At 48.0% G+C, this 19,804-nt stretch overlaps 1 protein-coding gene across 5 annotated transcripts in view; it reads right to left on the bottom strand.

Moving 5' to 3' along the window:
- LOC129709288 (synergin gamma-like) overlaps positions 1 to 19,804 on the bottom strand; it is a 51,825-nt gene that overhangs the window by 9,229 nt on the left and 22,792 nt on the right. For all 5 annotated transcript variants that reach the window (XM_055655557.1, XM_055655561.1, XM_055655560.1 and 2 more), the window contains one exon: positions 13,301 to 13,461. In XM_055655557.1, the coding sequence (XP_055511532.1) occupies positions 13,301 to 13,461 (161 nt within the window). The remainder of the gene's footprint in view (positions 1 to 13,300; positions 13,462 to 19,804) is intronic.

Raw genomic sequence — 19,804 nt, 5'->3', positions numbered from 1 at the left:
GTCCCCATTTTGCCTGACCTTAGACTGCTGTTCCCTTTTGAACTTTCTGTCCTATTAAAAGTCATAAGATCATAAGTGATAGGAGAAGAATTAGGCCATTCGGCCCATCGTCTATTCTGCCAGATAGATCATGGCTGATCTATACTTTAGCCTTCTCCCCATAACCTCTGGCACCCGTACTAATCAAGAATCTATGTATCTCTGCCTTAAAAATATCCACCAACATGGCCTCCTCATCCTTCTGTGACAAACAATCCCACAATTCACCACCCTGTGACTAAAGAAATTCCTTGTCATCTCCTTCCTAAAAGAACGTCCTTTAATTCTGATACTATGACCTCTAGTCCTAGACTTTCCCACTAGTGGAAACATCATCTCGACATTCAACATTGGAAATATTGAAAAAAGGCTGGAAGATCCTGAAATACACAGGAAGCTGATGTGACCAGATTTAAAATAATAATTTATAACGTGATAATTTGCAACTCCAGTCTTTTCGAGTGAGGGGCAGATGCATACTGGTGCCTAAACTGCGATGGAATCAGGACATCATGCTGAGAATCAAAGAACTAGGAGCAGGAGAAACTATCTGATCCTTTGAGACTGCTCCACCTATCATCAAGATCATATGTGGTGGACAAAAGGAACTGCAGGTGTGTGTTTACAAACAAAAACACAACGTGTTGGAGTAACTCAGCTGGTCCGGCAGCATCTCTGGAGGACACGGATTGGTGACCTTTTCCCTCGTAACCCTCCTTCAGATTGATTGTAGCAGGGCAGAGAAAGCTGGAAGAGAGGTGTGGGTGGGACAAAGCTGGGCAAGTGAAAGGTGGGTGCAGGTGAAGGGGGTTCAATAGGTAGATGAGTGATAAAGGCCAGAGATGATAAGAAGACAAAAGGCTTGAGAAAAGGCAAGAAGTGTGAAACGCGAAGCCAGAGAAGGGATTAAGGTGGAAGGGGACAAGGGGACAAGGGGAAGGGGAAGGGGAGGTGGGATAATGGGAGCAATAGGTGGACATCCAGGAGGGGCACAGGGAAGAGAGGGGGAGAAAGGATGGGGGGGGGGGGAGGGGGGGCTGGAGTTGTTAGTTACCAAACATTGGACTATTCAATATTCATATGCTATCCAAACGGAATATGAGGTAGTGTTCCTCCAGGTTGCATGTGTCTGTGTCTGTGTCGTCACTATGGCAATGTAGGAAACCCAGGACAGAAAGGTCAGTAGAGGAACAGGAAGGTTATTTAAAATGGTTAGCAGCCAGGAAATCCATCAGGCCATGAAAGACTGAAACGAGTGCCATTTTCTGCACAATCTCCATATTCCATGATTCTCATGAATCAATCAATACGTTTTGGTGAATCAACAACCAAATCTTCACAGCCCTCCAGGCTCCAGAATTGCAAAGGTTCATCACCCTCTGCATGGAGAGTTCTCTCCATTTCAGTCCTAAGAAGGCAAATCCTTCATGATGCTGCCTGGTTTTAGACTCATTAGACAGAAAAGGCATTGTTCCTACATCTAGCCTGTCAAACCCTGTATAATCTAATGTGTGGGAAGGAACTGCAGATGCTTGGTTTATACTCTCTAGAATTTAGAAGATTGACAGGGGATCTTATAGAAACTTACGAAATTCTTAAGGGGTTGGACAGGCTAGATGCAGGAAGATTGCTCCCGATGTTGGGGAAGTCCAGGACAAGGGGTCACAGCTTAAGGTTAAGGGGAAAATCCTTTAAAACCGAGATGAGAAGAACTTTTTTCACACAGAGAGTGGTGAATCTCTGGAACTCTCTCTGCCACAGAGGGTAGTTGAGGCCAGTTCATTGGCTATATTTAAGAGGGAGTTAGATGTGGCCCTTGTGGCTAAGGGGATCAGGGGGTATGGAGAGAAGGCAGGTACGGGATACTGAGTTGGATGATCAGCCATGATCATATTGAATGGCGGTGCAGGCTCGAAGGGCCGAATGGCCTACTCCTGCACCTAATTTCTATGTTTCTATGCTGATTTACATCAAAGCTAGAGACCAAATTTGCAAATGATCCAAAAGTGTGCCTCAGGCATCTATTGCAATGATTTGGATGAGAGCATACATGGCAAGAACAGTGTTTGCATATAATACAACAGTGGGTGGTTTTGCATATAGTGAAGATATTGTCAACAATTGCAGCAAGATCGTGATCAATTGGCCAGGTGGGCTGAGGTGGATGGAATGTGAGAGAATGTGATGTGTTGCATTTTGGGAATTCTAACATGGGCAGGACCTACACAGTGAATGGTAGAGCAGAGGGATCTAAGAGTGCAGGTTCATGGGTCCTTGATGGTGGAGTCACCTATAGATAGTGGTCAAAAAGGCGTTTAGCACATTGGCCTTCATCAGTCAGAGTATTGAGTATAGAGGTTGGGAGGTCATGTTGCAGTTGTATAAGACATTGATGAGGCCGCATTTAGACTACCATAGTATATTAAAGTACCTGTGTTCAGTTCTGGGCACCATGTTATAGAAAAAATGTTGTCAAGCTGGAAAGGGTACAGAGAAGGACATTGCCAAGGCTGGAGGGTCTGAGCTATCGGGAGAGGTTGAGTAGGCTGGGTCTCTATTCCTTGGAGGGTGAGGGGTGATCTTATTGAGGTGTATAAAATCATGAGAGGAATAGATTGGATAGATGCACAGTCTCTTGCCCAGAGTACGGGAATCGAGGACCAGAGGACATAGGTTTAGGGTAAAGGGGAAAAGATTTCATAAGAATCTGAGGGGTAACTTTTTCACACAAAGGGCAGTGGGTGTATGAAACAAGCCACCAGAGGAGGTAGTTGTAGCTGGGACTATCCCAACATTTAAGAAACAGTTAGAAAGGTACATGGATAGAACAGGTTTGGTGGAACTAGTGTAACTGGGACATGTTGGCGTGAAGGCAAATTGGGCCGAAGGACCCGTTTCACTCTGTGACTATGATACAATACTGGAGTAACTGAAGACTCAGACAGCTTCTCTGGAGAAAAGGAATAGGTGACATTTCCGGTCTAGACCCTTCTTCAAGATGGGGGAGGGGTAAAGGGAGTAAACTATTTACCACCCCTCCCCTCCCCACCCCACCCCCACTTTCAGCCTGAAGAAGGGTTCTGACATAAGAGTAGGGTCACCCACGTAAACACCATTGTGTGAAAAAGTTACCCCTCAACCTTTAAATGTTTTCCCCTTCACCTTAAACCTATGTCCTCTGACCTTCGATCCACATAGCTGGGCAAGAGACTATGAACATCTACCCGATCTATTCCTCTCATGATTTTATACACCTCCATAAGGTCACCCTCTCTTCCCCCTCTCCCACCTCACTCTCCCCCCTCTCTCCCCCATACCTCTCTCTCCCCCCCCCTCCCTCTTCTCTCTCTCCATTCACTCCCCCTCTGTCTCTCCCCCTTGAGGACTACCCAGAGGGATCTAGGAGTGCAGGTGCATGTTTCCTTGAAGGTGGAGTTGCAGGAAGATAGGGTGGTCATAAAGGCTTTTGGTACATTAGTGTTCATCACTCAGAGTATTGAAGATAGAAGTTGCAGTTGCATAAGACATTGGTGAGACCGCATTTAAAGCAGTTTAGGTGTTCTGTTCTGGGCACCAAGTTATAGAAAATATGTCAAGCTGGAAAGGGTACAGAGAAGATTTATGTGAATGTTGCCAGGTCTAGAGGGTCTGAGTTATAGGGAGAGGTTGAGTAAACTGGGACTCCATTCCTTGGAGCGCAAGAGAATTCTCTCCCCCTTCGCTCCCTCCCTCGCTCCCCTCTCCCCTTGCCCGGGTGGGGATGGGGTAAAAGTAGCGAATGAATAATATTAATATAATATCAAGTGGGGTGGTTAGTGTGTGTGTGTGATGCTCCAACCGTGCTTTGATTCTAGTAAATTATAAAAGTCAGACAGAGAATTCTCTTGCGCTCCAAGGAATGGAGTCCCAGTTTACTCAACCTCTCCCTATAACTCAGACCCTCTAGACCTGGCAACATTCACATAAATCTTCTCTGTACCCTTTCCAGCTTGACATATTTTCTATAACTTGGTGCCCAGAACAGAACACCTAAACTGCTTTAAATGCGGTCTCACCAATGTCTTATGCAACTGCAACTTCTATCTTCAATACTCTGAGTGATGAACACTAATGTACCAAAAGCCTTTTTGACCACCCTATCTTCCTGCAACTCCACCTTCAAGGAAACATGCACCTGTACTCCTAGATCCCTCTGGGTAGTCCTCAAAGGGGGAGAGGCAGAGGGGGAGTGAATGGAGAGAGAGAAGAGGGAGGGGGGGGGGGGGGAGAGAGGGGTATGGGGGAGAGAGGGGGGAGAGTGAGGTGGGAGAGGGGGAAGAGAGAGAGGGAAGAGAGAGAGGGGTGAGAGGGAAGAAACAGGGGGTGGAGAGGGAGGCGAGGGTAGGAGAGAATGGGGAGAGAGAGGGGGAAGAGAGAGGGGTGGTAAAAAAGAGAGAGAGGGGGAAAGAGAGAGAGAGAGGGGGGGGGGAGCAAAGAGAAAGAGGAGATAGAGAGACAGAGGAGAAAGAGAGAGGGGAGAGAGAGCCAGTGGAGAGTGAGGTGGGAGGGAGAACTAGGAGAGAGGGAGATAGATGAGAGAGAGAGAGAGGGGGGAAGAGAGAGACAGAGAGAGAGAGAGAGAGAGAGAGGGAGAGATAGAGAGGGAGAGATAGAGAGGGAGGGAGAAAGAGAGAGAGGGGGGGGATAGAGGGAGAGAGAGAGAGAGAGAGAGAGAGAGAGAGGAAAAGAGGGGGAGAGAGAGAGGGGGAAGAGAGAGAGTGTAGAGGAGGGAGAGAGGCAGAGAGAGAGGGGGGAGAGAGGGGGGGGGGGGAGAGAGGGAGGAGGGGGGAGAGAGAGGAAGGTGGTAGGGAGAGAGGGGGAAGAGAGAGAGGGAGAGAGAGAGAGTGGGGACGGAGATAGGAGCGGTGGAGAGAGAGAGAGAGGGTGGGGAGGGAGAGAGATGGATTGAGTAGAGAGAGAGTGAGAGGGGGAGAGGGAAGAGAGGAGAGAGAGAGGGGAGAGGGGAGAGAGGGGAGAGAGAGAGGGGAGGGGAGAGGGGGAGGGGAGAGAGAGGAGGGGGAGAGGGAGAGGAGAGAGAGCGGAAGAGAGGGGGAGAGAGAGAGGGGGAGAGAGAGAGGGATGAGAGAGAGGTGGGAGGGAGAGAGAGAGGGGAGAGAAAGAGAGGTGGAGAGAGAGGAGAGAGAGAGAGGGGGAGAGAGAGAGGGGGGAGAGAGAGGGGGGAGAGGGAGAGGGGGATAGAGAGGCAGGGCTGCCAACTCCCATGCATTGAGCGTGAGAATCACGCATTTCACCAAATTCTCACGCTGATCACAAATTTCTCTCGCTCTGTTGTGAGAAATTCTGTGATCAACGAAAATTTCAAAACTCATATCAACTGCATGGGCCGCGGGTGTTGGAAGCAGAAGCAGCGGCGGGGACAGATGCGGACGGGGAGCGGGGCTGGAGAGTGTTTGCCGGGCTGGCCAGTGTTTGCCGGGCTGGCGAGTCGCTCACTGCAGCTCCGGCCATGGAGCAGCCTCAGGGCAAAGGTCCCGGGCCGTCGGAGGCGTCGAAGCGTTGCGCCGCTGCCGTGAGAGTCTCTGTGCCGAATTCGCCCAGGTGACCGGCATGGACCAGGCTGCGGCTCGGTGCATCCTGGAGGACAACCAGTGGCTGCTGGAAGTAAATACCAAGCACTGGGTAGATACGGTGGAAGATAGTGGACTTCAAATGGGGGTGGTTGGTGAAAGCATCCTGCTTGCCTGCTAGATTTTCACTTACTGTAACTGCAGGAAATATGTTCCCGATGTTGGTGGCTCTCAGAACCAGGGGTCACAGTTTAAGAATAAAGGGGGGGGGGGGGGGCAGTTAGGACTGAGATGAGAACAAAGTTTCTTCACGCAGAGAGTTGTGAATCTGTGGAATTCTCTGCCACAGAAGGCAGTTCAGGCCAATTCACTGGACGTTTTCAAGAGAGAGTTACATTTAGTTCTTGGGGCTAACGACATCAAGGGATATGGGGAAAATACAGGAAAGAGGTACTGATTTTAGATGAATAGCCATGATCATGTTGAATGGCAGTGCTGGCTTGAAGGGCCGATGGCCTATTCCTGCACCTATTTTGTATGTTTCTATGCTTGAGTATATGGCAATAAAACTTGATCACTTGATTTTGAAGCATTCATGCATGGTGGAGGTATAATGTAGTCATAGTGATACAGTGTGAAAACAGGCCCTTCGGTGCAACTTGCCCACACCCGCCAACATGTCCCAGCTACGCCACCCGCTTTTGGTCCATACCTCCAAACCTGTCGTATCCATGTATCAGTCTAACTCTTTCTTAAATGTTGGGATGGTCCCTGCCTCAACTACCTCCTCTGGCAGCTTGTTCCATACACCCATCACCCTTTGTGTGGATAAAGTTACCCCTTAAAAAGTTACCTCTTAAAAATACTTCATACAAAGAACATTGAAATCATACTTCTACAGTGCACTAAAACATGATTTTAATACTTCAAACTTCAAATTTCAAAAAGTTCCTACCCTGGGAGGGCTATTACAACAAAATAGAGAGAGTACAGAGGAGATTTACTAGAATGTTGCCTGGGTTTCAACAACTAAGTTACAGAGATAGGTTGAATAAGTTAGGTCTTTATTCTCTGGAGCGCAGAAGGTTAAGGGGGGACTTGATAGAGGTCTTTAAAATTATGAAAGGGATAGACAGAGTTGATGTGGAAAAGCTTTTCCCTTTGAGAATAGGGAAGATTCAAACAAGAGGACATGACTTCAGAATTAAGGGACAGAAGGGTAAGGGTAACATGAGGGGGAACTTCTATACTCAGAGAGTGGTAGCGGTGTGGAATGAGCTTCCAGTGGAAGTGGTGGCGGCAGGTTCGTTGGTATCATTTAAAAAAAAATTGGATAGGCATATGGATGAGAAGAGAATGGAGGGTTATGGTATGAGTGCAGGCAGGTGGGACTAAGGGAAAAAAAGTTGTTCGGCACGGACTTGTAGGGCCGAGATGGCCTGTTTCCGTGCTGTAATTGTTATATGGTTATATGGTTGTACATGGTTATATGGGTGACACCCTTCTTCCACACCCTCTCCCCACTCGGTTGCTCCACTCCCTCACCGGGTGCCCCCAAGGCCAGTGATCAGTGATCGCACAGCCTCCCCCCTTTCAAAAATGCTCCAATCCAATTTAAAATTTAAAGCATATATATTGCATTCAAGTGTTGGTTAAAAGACTCGCTACAGTATGCACCATATTGCACAATTTCAAGCTGAAAAATGCAAATGTTCCGTACCAATGTGTGGGGGACACTCTCCTCCCTCCCCTATACTCCCTCACGCTTGGTCTCTCACAATTTCTCACTCCCAACTCTCACGCAATGTTGGCAGCCCTGCCCTGAGGCACACCATTAGTCACAGGTCTCCAGGCCGAGAAACAACCTGTCTGAAGTCTGAACCTGTCTGAAGAAGGATCTTGACCCAATATGTCACCCATTCCTTCTCTCCAGAGATGCTGCCTGTGTTGCTGAGTTGCTCCAGCATTTTGTGTCTATCTTCCACCATCAGCCTCTGCTTCCTCCCATGAAGCCAATGTTTAATCCATTTCTTCATGCCTTTCTGCACTACATTTCATAGCTGCTACATTTCTTTGTCTATGTTATCACTCTCGAACTGCTCCCGGTCACTCAGTGGCCAGATAATCTTGTTTACAGTTTATCCCCATTGTCCCCTGGGTTTCACCCTTTGTGAAATATCCCTCTCCCTCACCTTCCCTGCAGCTTAACATGCTACTTGTGTCTTATTTACAGTTCTGACAAAGGGCGTTCGACCTGAAACATTATCTCTGCTTCCCTTCAAGAGTTGGGACATCATGTTAGAGTTGCTGGTCAGCTACACCTAGAGTATCCTGTGCAGTTCTGGTCACTGCATTACGGGAAAGATGTCACAAGCTAGAGACGGTGCTGGGCTTGGAATGCTTGAGTTATAAAGAGAGGTTGAATAGGCTGAGTCTGTTTGACCTGGATTAAAGGCATTAAGGGGAATATCAACACAAAAGACATAGGGTAGATAACTGGAGTCTGTTTCCTTTGACTGTCTACTACTACAAGGCATATGTCTAAGGCGAGAGGGAGGTGATTTAAATGAGATCTAAATGTTTTATCTTGCGCATGGAGAGTAGAAGCTGTCTGGGAAAAAAGCTGCTCGAGGAAGTCGCAAAGGCAAAATTAGTGACAACATTAAGAGGCGTTTGGATAGAAACGTGAATGAGCAAATTATAAAGGGATATGGAATTAGTACAGCAAAGTGGGATTTGGATAAATTGTGATGATGGGCAGCATAGGCATGTTGGGCTGAAGGGCCCAGTTCTATGGTCTGGACTCTATGATAACTCAAGGGGAGGCTCCAATATTCTGTAATGCAGAACGCCCAAAGTATGATGTCTGCCTTTTATAATTTACTAGAATCAACGCACGGTTGGAGCATCACACACACACACACACACACACATACACACTAACCACCCCACTTGATATTATATTAATATTATTCATTCGCTACTTTTACCCCATCCTCACCCGGGAGAGGGGAGAGGGGAGCGAGGGAGGGAGCGAAGGGGGAGAGAGGGGGTGGAAAAGTGGGGGGGAGAGAGAGGCGGGAGGGGAGATGGGAAGAGAGGGGGGAGAGAGAGGGTGTGAGAGAGGGGGTGGGGGAGGAGAGAGGGGGGGGGGCGAGAGGGGGGGAAGAGTGGGGGAAGCATATGGTATTGGGGTAGGGTGTTGACGTGGATAGAAAATTTGTTGACAGACAGGAAACAAAGAGGAGGAGTGAACGGGTCCTTTTCAGAATGGCAGGCAGTGGCGAGTGGAGTGCCGCAAGGCTCGGTGCTGGGGCCGCAACTGTTTACCATATATATTTATGATTTGGAAGAGGGACTTAGGAGCAACACTAGCAAGTTTGCGGATGACACAAAGATGGGTGGCAGTGTGAACTGTGAAGAGGATGTTCAGAGGTTGCAGGTTGACCTGGACAGGTTGAGTGAGTGGGCAGATGCGTGGCAGATGCAGTATTATATTGATAAATGTGAGGCTATTCACTTTGGCGGCAAGGGGGCAGATTATTACCTCAATGGGGTTGGGTTAGGTAAGGGGGGAGGTACAGCGAGACCTGGGTGTCCTTGTACACCGGTCACTGAAAGTTGGCATGCAGGCAGTGGAGAAAGCTATGGAATGTTGGCCTTCATAACAAGAGGATTTAAGAATCGGAGTAAAGAGGTTCTTCTGTAGTTCTATAGGGCTCTGGTAAGACCACATCTGGAGTATTGTGTACAGTTTTTGTCTCCTAATTTGAGGACATCCTTGTGATTGAGGTACTGCAGCATAGGTTCACGAGATTGATCCCTGGGATGGCGGGACTTTCATATGAGGGAAGATTGAAAAGACTAGGCTTGTATTCACTGGAGTTTAGAAGGATGAGGGGGTGGTTCATATAGAAACATATAAAATTATAAAAGGACTGGACAAGCTAGATGCAGGAAAAATGTACCCAAGGTTGGGTGAGTCCAGAACCAGGGTCCACAGTCTTAGAATAAAAGGGAGGCCATTTAAGACTGAGGTGAGAAAAAAACCTTTCACCCAGAGAGTTGTGAATTTGTGGAATTCCCTGCCACAGAGGGCAGTGGAGGCCAAATCACTGGAGTGATTTAAGAGAGTTAGATAGAGCTCTAGGGGCTAGTGGAATCAAGGGATATGGGGAGAAGGCAGGCACGGGTTATTGATTGGGGACAATCAGCCATGATCACAATTAAGGCGATGCTGGCTCGAAGGGCCGAATGGCCTCCTCCAGCACCTATTTTCTATGTTTCTATGGGGGGAGGGGGGAAGGGGGGGGAGAGAGGAGGCGGGGAGAGAGAGAGGGGGGGAGAGAGGGGGAAGAGAGGGGTGGGGAAAGGGGGGGAGAGAGGGCCGGGGAAGGGGAGTGGAGGGGGAAGAGAAGGCGGAGGGGAGAAGAGGGGAGAGGGGAGAGAGGGGGGGGAGAGAGAGGGGGGGGAAGAGAGAGGGGGGAAGAGAGAGGGGGGAAGAGAGAGGGGGGGGGAAGAGAGAGGGGGGGGAAGAGAGGGGGGGAAGAGAGAGGGGTGGACAGTGGGGGAGAGAGGAGAGAGAGGGGGGGTGAGATAGTGGGGGTAGAGGGGGGGAGGGGCGGTGGCCTGCAGCATCACACACACACTAACCACCCCACTTGATATTATATTAATATTATTAATTCGATTCCTCTTGCCCTATCCCCGCCCTATCCACTCACGCATAGCCCCCAACTCTAGAGAGGGAGAGGGAGGGAGGGGGGGTAGAGAGAGGGCATAGAGAGAGGGGGCAGGGACAGAGAGAGGGGGGCATAGATGGAGAGAGGGGCAGAGATACAGAAAGAGGGGCAGAGACAGAGAGAGGGGCAGGGACAGAGAGAGGGGGAGGAGAGAGAGGGGGGGGAGGGGGTTAGAGGGGGGAGAGAGAGAGGGAGAGAGGGGGGGCAGATGGGTCAGAGAGGGGAGGGGAGAGAGGGGTGGGGGAGGAAGGGGAGGGGGAGAGAGGCCAGGGGAGGGGGGGGGAGAGGGAGGAGAGAGAGGGGAGGGGCGAGGAAGGGGGAGAGGATGGGGGGAGGGGGGAGGGGGGGGAGAGAGAGGGGGGTGAGAGAGGGGGGGGTGAGAGAGAGGGGAGAGTGGGGGGCAGAACATGGTATTGGGGATAGGGTGTTGACGTGGATAGAAAATTGGTTGGCAGACTGGAAGCAAAGAGTAGGAGTGAACGGGTCATTTTCAGAATGGCAGGCAGTGGCGAGTGGAGTGCCGCAAGGCTCGGTGTTGGGGCTGCAACTGTTTACCATATATATTAATGATTTGGAAGAGGGAATTAGGAGCAACACTAGCCAGTTTTCGGATGACACAAAGCTGGGTGGCAGTGTGAACTGTGAAGAGGATGTTAGGAGGTTGCAGGGTGACCTGGACAGGTTTAGTGAGTGGGCAGATGCGTGGCAGATGCAGTATAATATAGATAAATGTGAGGTTATCCACTTCGGCGGCAAAAACAAGGGGGCAGGTTATTGTCTCAATGGGGTTAGGTTAGGTAAGGGGGAGGTGCAGCGAGACCTGGGTGGCCTTATACACCGGTCACTGAAAGTTGGCGTGCAGGTACAGCAGGCAGTGAAGAAAGCTAATGGAATGTTGGCCTTCATAGCAAGAGGATTTCAGTATAGGAGTAAAGAGGTTCTTCTGCAGTTGTATAGGGCTCTGGTGAGACCACATCTGGAGTATTGTGTACAGTTTTGGACTCCTAATTTGAGGAAGGACATCCTTGTGATTGAGGCAGTGCAGCGTAGGTTCACGAGATTAATCCCTGGGATGGCGGGACTGTCATACGAGGAAAGATTGAAAAGACTAGGCTTGTATTCACTGGAGTTTAGAAAGATGAGGGGGATCTTATAAAAACATATCAAATTAGAAAAGTGCAGGACAAGATGCAGGAAAAATGTTCCCAATGTTGGGCAAGTCCAGAACCAGGGGCCACAGTCTTAGAATAAAGTGGAGGCCATATAAGACTGAGGTGAGAAAAAACCTTTTCACTCAGAGTTGTGAATTTGTGGAATTCCCTGCCACAGAGAGTAGTGGAGGCCAAATCACTGGATGGATTTAAGAGAGTTAGATAGAACTCTAGGGGCTGGTGGAATCAAGGGATATGGGGAGAAGGCAGGCATGGGTTATTGATTGGGGACGATCAGCCATGATCACATTGAATGGCGGTGCTGGCTCAAAGGGCCAAATGGCCTCCTCCTGCACCTATTTTCCACGTTTTTATGAGAGAGGGAGGGGGGGGAGGAGAGAGGGGAGAGAGAGAGGGAGAGAGGACGGGGGGAGAGAGAGATGGTGGAGAGGGGGGAGAGAAGGGTAGGGAGAGGGGGGGAGAGAGGCCGGGGGAGGGGAGAGGAGGGGGTAGAGAAGGGGAAGGGGGAGAGGAGGGAGAGAGAGAGATGGGGGAGAGAGAGAGGGTGGGAAGAGAGAGGGGAAAGGCGTGGACAGTGGGGGAGAGAGGAGAGCAGAGAGGGGGGTGAGAGGGGGGGGGGGGGGAGGCGGCAGCCTGCAGCGTCACACACACACTAACCCACCCCACTTGATATTATATTAATATTATTCATTCGCTACTTTTGCCCCACCCCCGCCCTATCCACTCAACTCACAGGCGCGTCTAGAGAGGGAGAGGGAGGGGGGGGGGGGGGGGGGTAGGAGGGAGGAGGAGGAGGGATGGGGAGGGGAGGGGAGGGGAGGGGTGGGAGGAGGGTGGTGATGAGAAGGGAGGTGGAAGGGAGGGGGGGGGAGGGGTGGTGGGGGTGGGGAGGGTGAGAGAGAGAGAGAGTGGGGGGGAGAGGGGGGGAGAGGGGGAGGAGAGAGAGAGGAGGGAGAGAGAGGGGGGAGGGGGGGAGAGAGAGAGAGAGGGGGGGAGAGGGGGGGGGGAGAGAGGGGGAGGGGGGGGAGAGAGAGAGAGAGAGAGAGAATGAGGGGAGAGGGTGATGGAAGAAGTGGATGAGTAGAGGGAAGGAGAGAGAGGGGAGGGGAGAGGATGGGGCAAGAGGAGGGGGGGAAAGAAAGGGGGGAGAGAGAGGCGGGAGGGAGAGAGAGAGGGCGGGGGTAAGAGAGGGGTGAGAGAGGGGGGTGAGAGAGGGGAGGTGAGAGAGGGGGGGTGTGAGAGGAGGGGGGGGAGAGAGAGAGAGGCCGTGGGAGGGGAGAGGAGGGGGAGTGGGAGAGGGAGAGGGGGGGGGGAGGGGGGGAGGGGGGGAGGGGGGGAGAGGGGGGGGGGGGGCAGAGAGGGAGAGAGAAGGGAGGAGAGGAGGAGGGGGGGAGAGAGGGGGGCAGAGATGGGGGGAGAGAGGGGGTTGCCGAGGGGGGGAGACGGACCCAACCGGAGACGGACCCGACCCGAGATGGACCCGAGAGCCCGTTATTCATTTGCAGTGCATGGAACGCTGAGCGCAGATCCATTGTGACATTTCAAAGTATTTTTCAGATTTGTGAACATTTTGATTAATAACTCGAGAAATAAAGCATTCATTTTTCAGATAAGGCGATTTCGAACTCCACGGGATAAATCTCTAACGAAATATGTAAAAATGTTAACGTTAGCGCGTCGTTTTTTCGAGAAGATGTGATTATACACGAACAAATAAACACACACACACATCCAAGATCAGAGTTTTATAATTACAACAAATGGTAATTTCAACACTTACCAACATTTGTAAGATTGTAGGGCTAAATGAAAAGAAAGCTTGTAAGTTGTTCCAAGTTAGTTCAATGTCTCTCAAACGATTATGGAGATTTTGATTGTCAATATTCAGGCTCTTCATTCCTCCTTCCACTCTCTTTGCCACTTTATATACCTCATTGACACCTAGGAATTGCAAAAAGAATTTGGAGAGTGATAAGGGACAGGGGGGCAAACTTTTAATATGGCACAGGTATGTGCATCAATCAACAAATTCACTGTGGGATTCACAATCTATCAAGTTGTGATTGAGGCAGTGCAGTGTAGGTTCATGAGATTGATCCCTGGGATGGCGGGACTGTCATATGAGGAAAGATTGAAAAGACTAGGCTTGTATTCACTGGAGTTTAGAAGGATGAGGGGATCTTATAAAACCATAAAATTATAAAAGGACTGGACAAGCTAGATGCAGGAAAAATGTTCCCAATGTTGGGCGAGTCCAGAACCAGGGTCCACAATCTTAGAATAAAGGGGAGGTCATTTAAGACTGAGGTGAAAAAAAAATTTTCACCCAGAGAGTTGTGAATTTGTGGAATTCCCTGCCACAGAGGGCAGTGGAGGCCAAATCACTGGATGGATTTAAGAGAGAGTAAGATAGAGCTCTAGGGGATAGTGGAGTCAAGGGATATGGAGAGAAGGCAGGCACGGGTTATTGATTGGGGACGATCAGCCATGATCACAATGAATGGTGGAGCTGGCTCGAAGGGCCGAATGGCCTCCTCCTGCACCTATTTTCTATGTTTCTATGTTTCTTTGTTTCTAAGTTATTCATTTCTTTGTTTATCACAGACAAATAAATTGAAGATAGACACAAAAAGCTAGAGTAACTCAGCGGGAAAGGCAGCATCTCTGGAGAGAAGGAATGCGGACGTTTGGGGTGAGCTTGTTCAGACTGGTTCGGGATAAGGTAAACGCGAGATATAGATGACGATGTAGATGATAAAGAACAATGAATAAAAGATATGCAAAAAAAGTAACAATGATAAAGGAAACAGGCCATTGTTAACTGTTGGGTGTAAATGAGAAGCTAGTGCGACTTGGGTGGGGGAGGAAGTGGGAGAGGGGAATGCCGGGCCAGCTGGTGAGAGAAATCAATATTCATATCTGGGCTGTAAGCTGCCCATCCTAAATATGAGATGCTGTTCCTCCAATTTGCATTTAGCCTCACTTTGACAATGGAGGAGATCTAGGACAGAAAGATCTGTGCGGGCGGGAATGGGAATGAGAATTAAAGTGTTTAGCAACCGGGAGATCAGGTGGGTTTAGACGGGCTGAGTGAAGGAGCTCAAGAGTCAAGAATGTTTTATTGTTCAATGTAATTCTTACTTGCTGCAGCACAACAGAATATGTGAATATGTAAACATAGTACATAATGGAGGAAGAGAAAAAAAAGAAAAAAGTTCAATAAATAACAAATATAGTGCGATAATAATCTAGTTTTGCAGTTCAGAGCTCAGAGCTTATTCGTTGTTGTGTTTAATACCCTGATGGCTGGAGGGAAAAAGCTGTTCCTGAACCTGGACGTTACAGTTTTCAGGATCCTGTACCTTCTTCCTGATGGCAGTGGTGAGATGAGTGTGTGGCCAGGATGGTGTGGGTCCTTGATGATTTTGGCTGCCTTTTTGAGGCAGCGACTACGATAGATCCCTTCGACAGCAGAGAGGTCAAAGCCGGCGATGGACTGGGCAGTGGTTACAACTTTTTGTAGTCTTTTTCGCTCCTGGACGTTCAAGTTGCCAAACCAGGCCACGATGCAACCAGTCAGAATGCTCTCTACCGTGCACCTGTAGAAGTTTAGGAGAATACTCTTCGACATGCCGAATCTCCGTAATCTTTTCAGGAAGTAGAGTCGCTGATGTGCCTTCTTTATAATTGCATCGGTGTGCTGGGTCCAGGAAAGATCTTCGGAAATATGCACGCCCAGGAATTTGAAGTTATTGACCCTCTCCACCATGAACAGGATTGTGGGTCCTCATCCTTCCCCTACCAAAGCCCACAATCAGTTCCTTGGTCTCACTGATGTTGAGAGCCAGGTTGTCGTGCAGCATGAACATCCAGTAACGGAAAAGACTTAAAAAAGTTGTGACCATTGCCCAGTCCATCACCGGCTTTGACTTTTGTAGTCACTGCCTCAAAAAGGCAGCCAAAATCATCAAAGACCCACACCATCCTGGCCACACACTCATTTCACCCCTGCCATCAGGAAGAAGGTACAGGAGCCTGAAAACTGTAACGTCCAGGTTCAGGAACAGCTTCTTCCCTTTAAGGTCAGAGGAGAAAAGTTTAAAGGGGGTAAGGGAATGAGGGTGAGTGCCTGGAATGGATTGCCAGAGGTGATGGTGAAAGCAGATAAGATAATGGGATTGGAGAGGCTATTACACAGACACATTGATATGCATTGATATGAATTACATGCAGGCAGAGGAAATCCCTTAACTTGGTTCATGTTCAGCACAGACATTGTGGGCTGAAGGGTCTTCCTGTGCAGTACTATGGACCTACTTCTATTTAGAAAGGTTTAGACTCACAGTTTGAAGTTGAAGAAGGGTCTCGACCCGAAACGTTACCTATTCCTTTTCTCCAGAGATGCTGTCTGACCCGCTGAATTACTCTAGCTTTTTGTGCCAATCCCCAGCTTAAAAGGTCACATGCTCCACGCACAAGAATCGTTGATGATTAATTCAACATGGAGGTGATCAGTGGACAACACTAACTTCTACAAAAACCAAGGCTGGGATTTAATTGAAATTTGACAGGTTATTAATTAGCATGCGTGTCGAAGGTTACGGGGGAGGGCAGGAAAAGGGAAAAATAAATCAGGCACGATTGAATAGCGGAGTAGACACGATGGGCCTGCACTTATGAACTCATCATCGGTGACCCAAGCAATCTTGATGTCATCCACAACCCGTCCCACTCATTCCAATGGGACACTATTAGACACGATTACTCCAGTGGATGTTCGTAGTTCTACTGCCTCTGTTGCATTGAGTACTGGTAACATACACATTGGTTATCATGTTTCCATAACTACCTGGGTTTATTTACATAGAAGGAGTCAACCGAAAATAACTTAATTTCAAAGAATTACTCAGGGAGAATCAGGATGGGAGTGTTAGTCCTGAAAGGAAATGCAACCCATTAATCCACAGCCTATTCAGCACAAGTGACAATAAAGAACCATTGAAGTCATTGGGCGTTGGCTTCAAGGCAGATCTGTCAAAGATAGTTACTACTCCCTCCCAGTTTTGCTCCTCATGTGAGTATGTGCAAACTTAAGTTCCTAACCAACAGATTAGCCTTAAATCAGGTGCTTTAGTTTAGTTTCATTCAGAGATACAGCGCAGAAACAGGCCCTTCAGCCCATCGGGTCCGTGCCGACCAGCGATCCCTGCAGATTAACACTATCCTACACCCACTAGGGACAATATTTACATTTACCAAAAAAAATTAACCTACAAACCTGTATGTCTTTAGAGTGTGGGAGGAAACCGAAAATCTCGGAGAAAACCCATATAGGTCACGGGGAGAACGTACAAACTCCGTACAGACAGCACCCATAGTCAGGATCGAACCCTGTTCTCAGGTGTTACATTCGCTGTAAGGCAGCAACTCTACCGTTGCGCCAACGTGACTTTATATTACATCATTCTTTAAAAGTTAAAAGTGTAAAAAGCTTTATTGTCATGTGTCCCAAATAGGACAATGATCAGGTCAGATTGGATGAAGAATCCATTTTTCTCAATCCGTCCAGAAGGATCTACCTTCAATCCATTACTACATTCAGCCAAGATTTAAATGAATCCAAGGAGCTCTTGTTTATCATCTCAATCATAAACTTTTAACATATCATTTGTAGTTTTTGTGCATTATCCAGATTACTATGTACAGCTCATTAAATGTCCTAAAGTAGTCTGAAGAAGGGTCTCAACCTAAAACGCCACTCATTCCTTTTTCTCTCCAGAGATGCTGCCTGTCCCGCTGAGTTACTCCAGCATTTTGTGTCTACCTGGCTTAAACCAGCATCTGCAGTTCCTTCCTACACAAGTAGCCTGTACACTTTACTGGTATTTTCAAGTCAAGAGTCAAGAGAGTTTATTGTCATGTGTCCCAGATAGGACAATGAAATTCTTGCTTGCTGCAGCACAACAGAATGTTGTAAGCAAAAATACAGAACAGTTCAGTTCAATATACACATAAATATGCAGATAAAGTGCAATAGGATGTTACTGTTGGTGAGTTTAATAGCCTGATGGCTGTGGGGAAGTAGCTGTTCCTGAACCTGGATGTAACAGATTTCAGGCTCCTGTACCTTCTGCCCGATGGTAGCGGAGAGATGAGTGTGTGGCCAGGATGGTGTGGGTCCTTGATGATGTTGGCTGCCTTTTTGAGGCAGCGACTGCGATAGATCCCTTCGATGGTGGGGAGGTCAGAGCCGATGATGGACTGGGCAGTGGTCACAACTTTCTGCATCCTTTTCCACTCTTGGACGCTCAAGTTGCCGAACCAAGCCACGATGCAACCAGTCAGCATGCTCTCTATTGTGCACCTGTAGAAGTTTGAAAGAGTCCTCTTTGACATACCGACTCTCCGTAGTCTTCTCAGGAAGTAGAGGCGTTGATGTGCTTTACAATTGCATCAGTGTGCTGGGACCAGGAAAGATCTTCAGAGATGTTCACGCCCAGGAATTTGAAGTTCTTGACCCTTTCCACCATTGACATAAACGGGATTGTGGGTCCGTATCCTACTCCTTCCAAAGTCCACAATCAGTTCCTTGGTTTTACTGATGTTGAGAGCCTGGTTATTTTTCTGGCAGCATTTTGTCAATCGGCCGATCTCACTCCTATACTCTGACTCGTCCCCATCAGAGATTCGTCCCACAACAGTGGTGTCGTCGGCGAACTTGATGATGGAGTTTGCACTATGTCCGGCTACGCAGTCATGAGTATAGAGTGAGTACAGCAGGGGGCTGAGCACGCAGCCTTGAGGTGCTCCCGTGCTGATTGTTATTGAGGGTGACACATTTCCACCAATACGGACAGACTGTGGTCTGTGGATGAGGAAGTCGAGGATCCAATTGCAGAGTGATGCGCAGAGACACAGATCTGAGAGCTTGGTAACCAGCTTGGAAGGGATGATTGTATTAAATGCCGAGCTGTAGTCAATGAATAACAGCCTGACATATGATTTTTTTTTGTCCAAGTGGTCCAGAGCAGAGTGGGGAGGCAGTGAGATCATAGGAGTTGATATGCGCCATGATCAAACTCTCAAAGCACTTCATCACCACAGACGTTAGTGCCACTGGTTGATAGTCATTGAGGCACGTCACCTTGCTCTTCTTGGGCACCGGTATTATAAATTCAATGGGGTTGACCTGAATTTAACAACTGAATTTAGAGCCTCATTCAATCTACGTGAAATTACTGCTTTAATTGGTATTTCTAGGCATGATAATAATCCATGGATGAACAATCTGCAGTCATTAATGAAAATGGACACAAAAAGCTGGAGTAACTCAGCGGGACAGGCAACATCTCTGGAGAGAAGGAATGGGTGACTATTCGGGTCGAGATCCTTCTTCAGACTGGTTATGGATAAGGGAAATGAGAGGCATAGACGATGATGTAGAGAGATAAAGAACAATGAATGAGGTCCTTTTAAAAGTCTTACTGGACACTTGCTGTAAATTATAGGTGACCAAAATATACCAGTTCCTACTCCCTGTCATACCACCCTGTCTTGGAAATATATTGTTCCTTCCTCATCACTGGGTCTCAATCTGGGAACTGTCTAGTAGTGAGCTCAGTGTGAGTTCCTTCACTGGAATGCGACTCAAGGTTGTGGTTGATACCACCATCCCTGGGATAATTAGGAGAGGGCTATAACTACTCTTGTTTCAAATGATGTCCAGATCTCTGAGAATGAATAAATTAAGTAAAAGATCACTGGAAGTAAATTCAAAACATTAACTTCAAAACAACATTCACCCCCATTTAATTAGTGCCTTTAACATATGTCCCAACGCACTTTGCAGGAGTCCCATAATACCAGCTTTGCTGCTGAAACTTTTCCTGTTTTTTAAATGCTCTGCAGCTCCCTAGACAACTCAGTTTACAAATGAACACCAAATATGGATTGGTTGGAATTGATCTGTGTAATTCATCCATAACTGACCATGCTGAGAAACATTCTGCTCTGTAAGTGTATTAAAGCATTTCATTTAACTTATTTGAAATGGAAAGTTTGTTTTCTTTTGCATATACTATCAAATATTATCTTACAACGCTTCTGTGATGGGATTTGGGTCTTTTTATTCAAAGTTCCATATAAATGTGACCTATTGTTACTGATTCAAATTTGAAACTTAGGGTGGATAGAGGTAGACATTAACAGAGATGTGGGGGGAGAGAGGTGTAGGATGGAACTGCAGATGCTGGTTTACACCAGAGATAGACACAAAATACTGGAG

Source organism: Leucoraja erinacea, chromosome 25, assembly GCF_028641065.1.
Source record: "Leucoraja erinacea ecotype New England chromosome 25, Leri_hhj_1, whole genome shotgun sequence".
Taxonomy (NCBI): domain Eukaryota; kingdom Metazoa; phylum Chordata; class Chondrichthyes; order Rajiformes; family Rajidae; genus Leucoraja; species Leucoraja erinaceus.
Note: the sequence above shows the minus strand (reverse complement) of the source record. Positions and strands in the feature narration are given on the sequence as shown.